This window comes from Diabrotica undecimpunctata, chromosome 1, assembly GCF_040954645.1.
Source record: "Diabrotica undecimpunctata isolate CICGRU chromosome 1, icDiaUnde3, whole genome shotgun sequence".
Lineage (NCBI taxonomy): Eukaryota > Metazoa > Arthropoda > Insecta > Coleoptera > Chrysomelidae > Diabrotica > Diabrotica undecimpunctata.
Window position 1 is genome coordinate 180,512,915 of NC_092803.1, and position 12,110 is coordinate 180,525,024.

General features: G+C 33.3%; 1 protein-coding gene across 1 annotated transcript in view; it reads left to right on the forward strand.

Annotated features, from left to right (window-relative positions):
- Positions 1 to 12,110, forward strand: part of LOC140432645 (transient receptor potential-gamma protein-like) — a 382,624-nt gene that overhangs the window by 93,667 nt on the left and 276,847 nt on the right. The window contains exon 4 of the mRNA XM_072520678.1: positions 9,876 to 10,113. Coding sequence (XP_072376779.1) covers positions 9,876 to 10,113 — 238 coding nt within the window. The remainder of the gene's footprint in view (positions 1 to 9,875; positions 10,114 to 12,110) is intronic.

The window sequence follows — 12,110 nt, forward strand, 5'->3', positions numbered from 1 at the left end:
GAAAATTGTTCAAAACCGAATTTATAAGAAATGTGAGGAGCAGTTAGATGAAACTCAGTTTGGCTTCAGAGGAGGCATGGGTACAAGAGAGGCATTATTTGCGTTGACGGTACTCTTGCAGAAATGTCGGAAATATAACAAGAGTGCATATGTATGCTTCATAGACTTTAGGAAGGCCTTTGACCGAGTGCAGCATATGAAGTTAATAGATGAATTAAAAAACATCAATTTAGACAAAAAAGACATTGAGTTTATTAAGGCTATACACTGGAACCAGAAAGCAGTAGTAAAGGTGAACGATATAGAAACAAATAATATACCGATTGCGAGAGGGGTTAGGCAAGGATGCGTCTTGTCTCCGACGCTTTTCAACGTGTACTCACAGGTCATATTCAGAAAAGCCTTATGGGAAAGAAAAGAGGGAATAAGAATTGGTGGAGAAATCATAAACACCATGAGATTTGCAGATGACACGGTAATTATGGCTAAGAGTATAGAAGAACTACAAACTTTACTAGATGTAATAAATAGTGAATGCATTCAAATGGGACTTGACATCAACACAGATAAGACCAAATTTATGATAGTATCAAGGAGTCCAATAAATAATGAACAACTAACTCTTGGTGGACAGCAAAAAGGAGAGAGTGACAAAATATAAATATCTGGGAGCGTACATCAACACAGAATTAGATCCAGACCAAGAGATCTGGGTACGAATAGAAATGGCAAGGGCAGCGTTCTTAAAATTCAAACAATTGTTCTGTGACAAAAATCTGAATACTGCGCCGAGACTGAGGTTTGTTGAATGTTACGTCTGGTCGCAACTATTATACGGGGTAGAAACATGGACACTAAAAGCGCAAATAGTTAAAAAGATTGAAGCCTTTGAACTTTGGATATACTGGAGAATGTTGAGAATTCCATGGACTGCCAGGGTCACCAATGAGGAAGTGCTGAGAAGGATGGGTCGAGACAAAAAATTGTTGAGAACGATAAAAGTATGCAAGACTGCATACCTTGGACACATACTAAGAAATAATAAATATAGTCTTCTGCAGGTCATCATGCAGGGTAGAGTCGATGGCAAAAAGGGAATAGGTAGAAAGATGAAGTCATGGCTGCAAAATATTCGAGACTGGACAAACATGACTGTAGACGAATTATTCCACGTTGCAAAAGATAGAGAAGCTTTTAAAAATGTGGTCGCCAACCTCCGTTAATGGGGACGGCATAGGAAGAAGAAGAATGGGCCTAAAAGGCCTGTTAACGCTGTATATACATGCTAGGTTGGCAATTATACCTTCGCTTCTATCTTTCACAGATTCTCCGAAATAAATTTCCTGCATATAAATTAAGCAAAAGTGGAGAGAGTACACATCTCTGTTGAACTTCTATCATAATAGGAACTTTTTCATACGTCTGACCTTTCTTAAAATAAGGAATGAATAAATGTTATGATACTGTAACATTTTTTATCATTTTAAAGTTATATATTGATTTATTTTCAAAAGGTTAGATAAGAATTTGTTTTACAGTGTATATTACTTGCCATACCTTAAATTCTGTCCTCACTTAATACATTTAGGAACATCTCGCCTTAGTGGAGTGCCTCGCATTCCACGTGTTCTGTGATTTATTCCTCCACTCAAGCTTACCTACGTCTTCGTTAATTATAGAGAACAGCCAATAAGGTTGTACCATTGTTAAAGCTGAAAATACTTGTTCAATGAATAATCGTCAGAGGAAACGAACGACCTGTAGGTGCGTTACAATGTTTTTGTGGGTTTTCTATGAATTTTAGTTGGCAAGGACACTCAAGGGACAGAATAATTAAAAGAAAAAAATTATCAAAAAATAATAGCCAGAATCAATTTAATGACAAAGGGCGCGTGCTAAGAGGATTGTTGACTGTTGATCCCTTACAGTAAACTATAAAAAGTTTTATTAGATATAATACCACCATTTACAAATGAAAATGACTTGCAGCGAAGTAAGTTTTTCTTGGGACTATCCAGATATCTAGTAAGTATTTTGTAGTTTTCGGAGCAACAAATTAATTTTGCTAATGTTAGAATACACCATTTTTAAGCCTTTTTATTCTATTAAAAGCTAAAAGTTTAGAATTTTATTTGATAGTAAATAAAAATTCAAAAAAGTTGCATTTTTTGCATTTGCTAATAACTAAAAAATAACACTGAGTTTTGTGTAAATCTAAACTTTATATTGAAACTTATAGCTATAAAATTTATCCAATTTTTCGAAACTTACAGCCCTTCAAAAAGAAGGTACTTTCGAAAGCGACACAGGAAAGTGGAGGGGATAACAGTTTCAGCTCCATTTTTTTTTTTCGAGATCGGAACTTCAAATTGAAACAAGTAGAAAAAATTTACATTATCTTGGCTTTCATTGCAGTTAGAAGCCTTTTTTTTTAATCTGGGGTAGCTCGTCGAAACATGAATAACTACATAGTTTTCACTGGCCGGGAAATATGGGAAACCTCGGAAAAATTGAGTCCATTTGAAATTTACCGTAAAACCTTTTTTCTTTAATTTGGCTGGAATAGTCTGTCGCAGTATTAATAATGATGACATAATTTTTTTAACCAACCCCCCCCCTACCCCGGAAATCTCGGGAAATCAACATATATTTTTTTCTGTCTATATCAATAATGTAATAATACTTATAATAATAATACTTATATATTTTATAAATTAAATTTCGGGTAATTTTTTACACATTATATTATTATATTCCTTATATTATAATTTTAATTATGTTATTAATTATATTAATTATAATTATTTATCAATTCTTATTTTAAAGACGGGAAAATAAAGATATTCTTGATATAAAAAAATGATATATTGTTTATGTAAAATATAAGGGAAAAAACTTATAGACAAAAAATCAAATTTTGACCATAAATCATTGTTTAAAAAAAAACGCAAGGTAAAAATACGAGTATTTTTTCATCTATTTGTCATCTGGTAACTCCCACCTATGTCTTAAAAGCTTCAGATATCTGCGAAAAATTTTTCGACTTTTTTTTTAACCAGACTGGGCTAATGATTGACTGGTTGCTTCTAAAATAAGTTCTGATTATGGTCCGATCCATGTTCTTAATCCATTTAATCTTACATGTTTTTTTCGATTATACATTTTTTTTTGACTGTCCTTGATAAACCTGTCCTCCAATCTTCTTAATGTCATCAGCCCATCTCATTTGTGGTGTTTCTCTGCTTCTCTTTCCTAACCATGGCCTCCACTGTTGTATTTCGTGGATCCATCTCTTATATTTCAGTGGGTATTGTGTCCTGCGAAGCTCCATTTTAATTTGGAAGCATGTTCTCCTGCGTCTTTTACTTTGGTTTTGCTTCTAATCCATTTGTTTGTTTTTTTATCTATAAGTCTCACCTCGAGCATTGATCTTTCCATCACTCTTTGTGCTTTTACTTTTTTATCCATATTGGACTTGGTGAGTGTCCACGTCTGTGAACCATACGTAAGTATAGGGAGGATACACTGATCGTAAATTCGGGATTTCAAATACTGTTCTATTTTAGTGCTTTTAAAGATCCAACTCAGTTTTCCAGATCCGGACCACGCTAACCTTATTCGTCTGGTAATTTCGGCAGTTTGATTTTCTTTGTTAATTTTCATTATCTGTCCCAGGTAGATGTATTCGCTTACTGTTTCTAAATTTATGTCGTTCAATGTTATTTCTGGAGTGTTCGGTGTATTTGTCATTATTTTTGTTTTTTCAAGTTCATCTTAAGACCTACTTTTTCCGAAGCTTGAAATAGTTGCGTCATCATGGTCTGTAGTTCTTCGAAACTTGTAGCGAATATTACAATGTCATCAGCGTATCTTAAATGACTCAGTTTTCTTCCATTAACATTTACTCCCTTATCTGCCCAGTTAATGTCTTTGAACACGTCTTCAAGTCCAAGTGTGAATACCTTTAGTGAATAGTTTTTTAACGTTTTTCATAAAATCCCATGAGACTAATAGACAGCATTTTTTGAGAATCCGTTCCAATATAAAGATTAAACTTGAAAGAATAAAAAAACCAAATAAATATTTTTAACCTCATACAAACCAACTGTACTCAAATGAGTACATGTTTATTTTATAACATAAAACCAACAATAATAAAAAAAATTCTTACACTGTATAAATAATCATTACTATAATCATTATAGTACTATAGTACTATAATCATTATAGTACTTACCCTTTCAACTATAAAAGTTAAAAAATGATAAATTATATTAAAATAACAAAATAGCTAATACTTCAATGATACAACAGAAATATGGAGGCTAGCTTTCAATATTACTTTGGGAAATTAATTACTATTTAAATGAGAATATGCCACAATTAAAGGTTAAAATACGTTTATTGACGTTTCAATTTCCACTTCGGAAATCGTTCTCAAAATACAAACATTAGTGTTTGTATTTTGAGAACGATTTCCAAAGTGAAAATTGAAACGTCAATAAACGTATTTTAACCTTTAATTGTGGCATATTCCCATGTAAATAGTAATTAGTTTAAAATGCCACAAGAAAATAGCTTCAGAACAATACTTTGGGAAAGGTTAGAAAGATGAGCGTCACCTAAGGTATAATTTGTGAAAATCTAGTAGAATACTTCCTAATAGAATCGGACATGGAATAGAACTCTTTTGCAAGATGTGTCGCTGCTAGGCCATTTTTACTGCTGTACTCGGATGAGTTTAGTGTACAGTGGAACCAAATGGGTTAACTTATAAATCACTGTCTAAACAAACGCCTATTTTTTTTAAATGTGGGTTTTTGACTTTTGGGCATACAAAACACAACAAAACTCTAATAAAGTTACCGACTGTATAACTCATAAGTAGTTTATTAAACAAAAGCAAAGAGTTAGGGATTTCCCTTAATTAAATCTCGATCAGATACATTTTCCTATTAAACACGAACAATTGATGTTTAAGTATTGACCTAAAATGTTATTCTAGAAGGCTTAGCCATGCCATAGGTTTATCATGTCTAATTAATTACATAAGCACAAAAATGTCCGAAAGTGTTATCAATCCGAGTGTAAATACCTCTCAGAATTTCACTCAAAATCTGGCTAATTGTCTAAGATCAAGGCTAAGTAAGTCAATCAACAGTCAAATTGGTATTGCCACTCAGTGCCAATTTATAAAAATTACATGTTAAATCTAATAACTTTTTCATTGATCAATTTTATCTGTAATCCGGATTAAAATCAATTATTGTAGTTAATCCCATATAAAATAAATTTTAAAACGGATAGGAATACTTAACTAAAAAAGAGCAATATTCAAAATTACATCAGTCTAAATTATAAATAAAAAATTATAAATTTATTATCATGTTTATCAAAATAAACAAGAATTTTGTTGTAGTAGGTACAGAAATAAATAAAGAGTTTGCAATTAGTCAAAAATATTTAAATAATGTATACAAAATATGTCTTTTAAAACTTTAAGTTTAGTATCGTCTTTGTAACTTTTTGGCTTTTTATTATTATCATGCTCGGGTTCCATTTATGAAGATAATTCAGCTATTAAACTTCCAATAAAATTTTGAATGACCCAATAAAAGGCATTTTGTATTCCACTTATGTTTTCTAAAACTCTACGCTTCCGCATAATGCGGAATAAAACAGGTTAGTAATCTCATATATTTTAAACTTCTCTTTTATCTGAAGTTCGTGGCATTCACTTAAAAATGTTTTACGATACAAAAAATTTAATACTGACCGGAGGCTAGTATTTAGTACAATGTGTCTCCTTTATAAATAAGATCCACTTCACGGTTTATCTCATGATACACCATTTTATGATCTCTATACTAAAATACATAAACTGTTCATAATTTACAACGGCATTACTGGTGGGTTTGATTGTCACAAATATACGTATTATAAATAATTCACTTCCATATACAGGGTTGGAATTTCAAGAAGTGAATGTGCAATCGACACAGTTTTGCAAGTCTTGCAATTCCGCACAGTTAGCCCTTCTCACAAGATATAGATATAGATGACACCCAATTTGGATTCAGAGGAACGAGAGATGCTCTGTTCGCTTTTAACGTTCTCGCACAGAGACGACTAGATATGAACCAGGATCTCTACGTCTGCTTTATAGATTATCAAAAAGTTTTTGATAGAGTACGACATCAGAAACTCGTAAAACTTTTAAAAGAAAAAAAGTGGTTAGTCGAGATATCCTGGTTATTGTCAATTTGCACTGGAATCAAAAAGCAAAGGTCAAAATCGAAAATGTCGATACAGTAACTATAGAAATCGAAAGAGGTGTTAGACGGGGTTGCGTGCTGTCCCCATTGTTATTCAATCTGTACAGCGAAGCTATTTTTAAGGAAGCAATATCAGAGGAACAACAGGGTATATCAATAAAAGGAAAAATCTTGAACAATATAAGATTCGCAGACGACACCGCTGTTTTTGCAGACAGTCTAAAAGAACTGCAACGCTTAGTAAATAGATTACATCAAGTCAGCATAAAATATGAACTACAAATGAACGGTAAGAAAACCAAGTGCATGATTATTTCTAGACAAGATACAGTAGGAAGGCTAGATATCGAGGGAAGCAAGTAGAAAGAGTGAATAACTACAAATATATCTGGAAACCTGGGTAAATGAAAACAATGACCGAGGTAGAGAAATAAGAACACGCATTGAAATTGCAAGACAAGCATTTATAAAAATGAAAACAATGTTAATCGATACCTTCCTCTGGAGCTAAGGATAAGAGCCTTAAGATACTACGTGTTCTTGACTTTGTTGTATGGAATGGAAAGCTGGCAACTACAGTGGATAATATAAAGAAGTTGGAATCATTTGGGATATGGTGCTATAGAAGTATTGTAAAAATCCCATGGCCCAACGAGTTACAAATGCAAAAGTGTTAATCGCTACAAAAGCGTCAAAAAGCTGCAAAAGGTCATAAAGCACATCAAAACAAGAAAGCTGGAATATTTAGGCGTCATTACTAGAGGTGCGAAATATGAGATATTATGCTTATAATGCAAGATAAAATTAAGGGTAAAAGATTCATAGGAAGACAAAGAATTTCCTAGACATTTAAACTTCATCACTAGTTCTATTATCTGACCTTCCAGCTCCAATTTACATCTTAGTAAATTTGCATGTTTACATGAAATTAACATGTTAAATGTTTTGGCGGTTATATTAAATTGGTGCAGCATACGTTGTCAATCACCTTCCATTTGAGAGAGTAGTATTGAGTCGTCTGCATGGCAGATTATTTGAAGTTGTTTTTCTCCCATTTGTTATCCTTTTTTAGTTCTTACTTTTTAATATTTTTTAATATTTTAATATTTCTTCCATAATCTGGTTGAACAATAAAGGACTCGGGGAATCTCTCTGGCTTATCTCATTGCCAGCTTCAATAGGGTCAGTTAGTTCTTCTTCTACTTCTACTTTTATTGTGTTGTTTTGGCGTATATTTTTGATCGTTTTCTGCAAGATAAAAATTGTTATTTGTTCAGAAGATATTTTATTAGGTAATTCTTTAAAACACCTGTTCTAATATTAGTTTGAAAGTGGTTCCTTTTTGCTTAATAATTCTTTAAATTATCGTAAATTAACCCTTTTATGTTTTCCAGCGTGACTGGCCAAATAGATTTCAAAAATTTGATTATCTTAAGTCTGCGTTCTTCTAAATTTCTGTAAAACTTTAGTCATGAAATTGATCATAAACTTTGTTGTCAATATATACCCATAGAAAAAATGATTTGCGCCCAAAAGTCGATCAGATAGTTAAACGGGCCAGGCGTACGAATCGCATTCACTTCACTATGAATGATCTAGTGGTCCATGGCTCAGACCCTGGCCAGAAATAAGGCCTACCCAAACAAATAGGCTAACATAGTTGTTTAAAATTCTAAATGGATCCGCTTCTTGGACCAGAATACGCTAGTGTATCGGATGGGTCTGCAGATGAGCAGGACGGCACGAGATGGGGACTTACGTGCGGTGTAACTCACTCCATAGATCCATGCAGAACAATTATGGGTATATAGATCATATCAGGCATATAGATCAATTGCAATATTATATTTTGTTATGCTATAAGTGCTTCTTAGGTAAAGTTGTCTGGGATTTCATCAATATTTAGAGTAACAGTCATCATTATTAACATTATCCAACCCTAAGTTTAGAGTTTTAGAATATGGTTCGTGTGATATAATGCTCCCAAAGTTAATTCTAAGGGTGTTAATTGCAGTTTAGATCTGAATATTTTGAAGTAATGGCAAATAAGAAATTATTTGTTCTTGTCAAGCTTCAATTACAGTAGCAAACCTGTAATATATATCATTATTTTCTTTTTCTCTTTTGTTATCTTTTCTTATCTTCTCTGATAGCTTTTGAATAGATAAAGTAAGTTTTTTTCTTATATCTCATAGGCTCTTAGATAATATATTTTGGATTTACATAGGGTGCAGCAGTTCATTTCTTTTTCACGCTTGTCCTTGGTGAGTTTAGCATTAGATATTAAATCTCTCCATGCCACTCAATTAGACTACCATCTATTTGGATAATTTTAAGGTTATCTTTTTGTGTGAATTTTATCTAAATGGTTTTTATTTACTATTGACTGACTGGGGATCAGCGTAAGACCAATCAGACATTTTCTTGTATTTGTATTTGTCTAATTCAGACCTACTTTAATTATATTATAGAGGATATTTTGGAACTTCCTACCATACGCAGTTATGACGATAGATCGCGGCTTGTCAAATTGCATATATATTATTATACTACTAAAACCAAGATCAGAGTAAACCTAACTCCTTTATGTGAATAACCTTCAGTCCTTGATATAGAGAAGATGTCTAACAATATTTTCATCTGCACAACTATATATGTACGAAGTAGCTATACTATCTACTTACATGTAGTGCTATCTACCTCTCTTTAATGCAGTTATTTTATTTCTGAAGTGTTATTATATGTCCCCTTTTTATCTAGAACGGTTCACGCTACTATTACTTTTTTGCTCAGAGAATCCTCTATTTCATTATTGTATCCACATGGTTTCTATTAACATTGCACTTTTTATGAATGCTAAAAGAATTGCTAAGACTTCTTTAACAAAATTCTGTTGTGCTCAAATTAACTACAGCTTTTTCCATTATTTAAAGTTGAAATGTCGGACTGATTATTGAGAGGAAAAAGGAATTTTCTATTTTTCTCCCTAATTTGCTATGAAATCTAAGCGCTAACTAACGTACAGATTTTAATTATTTCTATTATTTAGATATTTTAAAACCGAATATAGTCTTTCACGTTTGTGCTCTGCAGTTATCGGAGTCGTTCATGAAAGTCATCTTGACCAAAAATTAAGAAATTTATGGTCAAGAACTCAGAAAGCTTTCTAAGTAAAGTTGTTATTAAAACTGCAATTGTTCTTGCATTAAGCAATAACTGTTTATGATGTTATGGCTATTAAATGAGATTCTTACAAATTATTAAGTTATGTGACTGTTCTGGTGGACGTAGTACTCTAGACTTCTGTTTTTAGCTCGAAATTCTTGCGGTTGGTTAAATTTTAAAGAGTCGCTACACTTTTTTATGCATTTAAATGTTTACCTATTACCTTAAATCGGTCTGTATCATATATCTATTGACCTTTACAAATTTCTAGAAAAATCTCAATTTGCTACCAATTTTTTTACTTTCTGTAGAATTCCAAAACAAATCAAACACCTGTTTGGTTTATTTCGGACAACACAAAAGTAAATAATTTATTTACTTGTGCTTGATATAAAATTAAAAACTGTGATGCTACAAAATACCTTTTTTTTTCAGAATGCTTCAGAGAGCTGAAGAAACAAACTACATCAACATCAACTGCGTGGATCCTCTCGGCAGAAGTGCCTTGTTGATGGCCATAGACAACGAAAACTTAGAAATGGTGGAGCTGTTAATTGAACATCGCGTGGAGACCAAAGATGCACTTCTGCATGCCATCTCTGAGGAATTTGTAGAAGCTGTTGAAGTTTTACTAGAACATGAAGAGACTATTCATCGAAAGGGGGATCCACACGTAAGTTGAAAATGTTTTGCAAGATGTATAGCCAACAAGTTATTGTTTGTAGGTTGTGTTTATGGACATATGAACGCAACTGTATAGTAGCTCTCTACAGTAAACTATTTATATTAAATGTCTATAGCTGTGTTTTTGGAAACATACAAAAACATAACCTAAAATAAAATATAACTTACAAACGACCACTTTTTTTTTCAAAATATATATTACAAATAGACGGACTGCTGCCATACAAACACGTTCCCCCAGTGCAACAGAGAAAACTGACGTAAAGCAGTCCCTGCATCTCTTTTTAATGGGCCTTGTTTACCTATCACGTGACCTTCTCATTGGTCATTTAGATCAGGTGGTTGATAAACCTGGCAAATTAGAAAGAGATGCAGGAACTGCTTTGCGTCAGTTTTCTCTGTTGCACTGGAAAAACTGACGTGTATTGTAGCTATCAGATTGTCTTTGTTTGTATTATATGTCTTCTTCTTCTTCTTAGCCTTCTGTCGTCCATGTTTGGACATAGGCCTTTCCCAACTCCTTCCATCGGTATCTATCCTCAGCAACATATTTCCAATTTTTTCCGGCTATTCTTTTAATGTCATCAACCCATCTCATCTGTGGTCGTCCTCTTGGTCGTTTACTTTCGTAAGGTCTCCAATGTTGTATTGTGGTATTCCAAAGTTGGTCTTTTTATCTAGCAGTGTGGCCCGCGAAGCTCCATTTAAGTTTGGCAATTTTTGTTGCTACATCCTCGACTTTTGTTTTGGATTTTACCCAGTCGTTTCTCTTTTTATCTGACAGTCGTATACCTAACATTGCTCTTTCCATTTTTCTTTCTGTTGTGGCTAGTTTATTCATGTTTGCCTTGGTTAGGGTCCAGGTTTGACATCCATATGTCATGATAGGAAAGATGCATGCGTTTAACACTTTGCTCCTCAAGTATTCGGGTATTTTGCAGTTTTTAAGTATCCAACTAAGTTTTCCAAATCCTGCCCATGCTAGTCTTGCTTTTCTAGTAATTTCCGCACTTTGGTTCTCTTAGTCAAGTTTTAGGATTTGGCCTAGGTAGATATATTCCTGGATTTGTTCTATCTCATTATATGTCTAGGGTTTTTAATATTTAAAATCATCTTTTTGAAAACGATTTTCGAAGTGGAAAGCGAAACGTCAAATATTGGGTAGTTATAAATGTAATTTTCATTACAATATGTTGCGGTTTAATCCCATAGAAACATATTTTTTGGATATATTATGATACACTTTTAGTAGATAAGTACTCTAGTAAATATTTAGCTATTAAAATTGGATATTCAAAGTAGCCGAAACATCTAAATTAAGATGTTTTGTCATTTTATTGATGCAACATCGTCTCTCACGATGACGAGAAAGGAATAAAGCAGTTCGAATTCATTCAAAAGTCATACAGAAGGGAGAGGAGGAGACTTTGTTTATTACGATGGTATACGACAGAAACGACGGGACATGAGTTCACATCCGTCGTCGTATGGTGTATTTCAGCTTGTCTTGATTTTTCTTCTTAAGACGGGTCCTGACGGTTTCTTTATCGGTCTCTTTCTTAGAGACACGGGTGAGGACCATGGAGCATATTATTTAGATCAACTATATTTAAGTTTGCTGCCTCCCACAGGCCCTTCATAATCCTTACCACTTTAGTAGTCCATTTTTTTGTATACGCGTTAATACAGTTCGCCAACAGGGTGACTTCGCTACACGATGTTTTATGGAACTGCAGAAGTTCTGTCTGAAATCCGATAGAAGCCTCTTTAACTGTTTGTTCCAGTTTGTTATTGATCGATCTGCTTCAGCACGATCTAGTTAAGTATCACTTACGTTACTTTAGGACCTAGTCTGCTTATTAGAGCCCCTTGATTTCTTAGCAACTCTGTTGCGAAGGGTATTTCTTTTTATCCTCAGGTGTTTTCGATTTGGTTTTCTTGGAATTTGCTATGGTCAAATTTTCAGCAGCCATTTTTGTTTTTTCC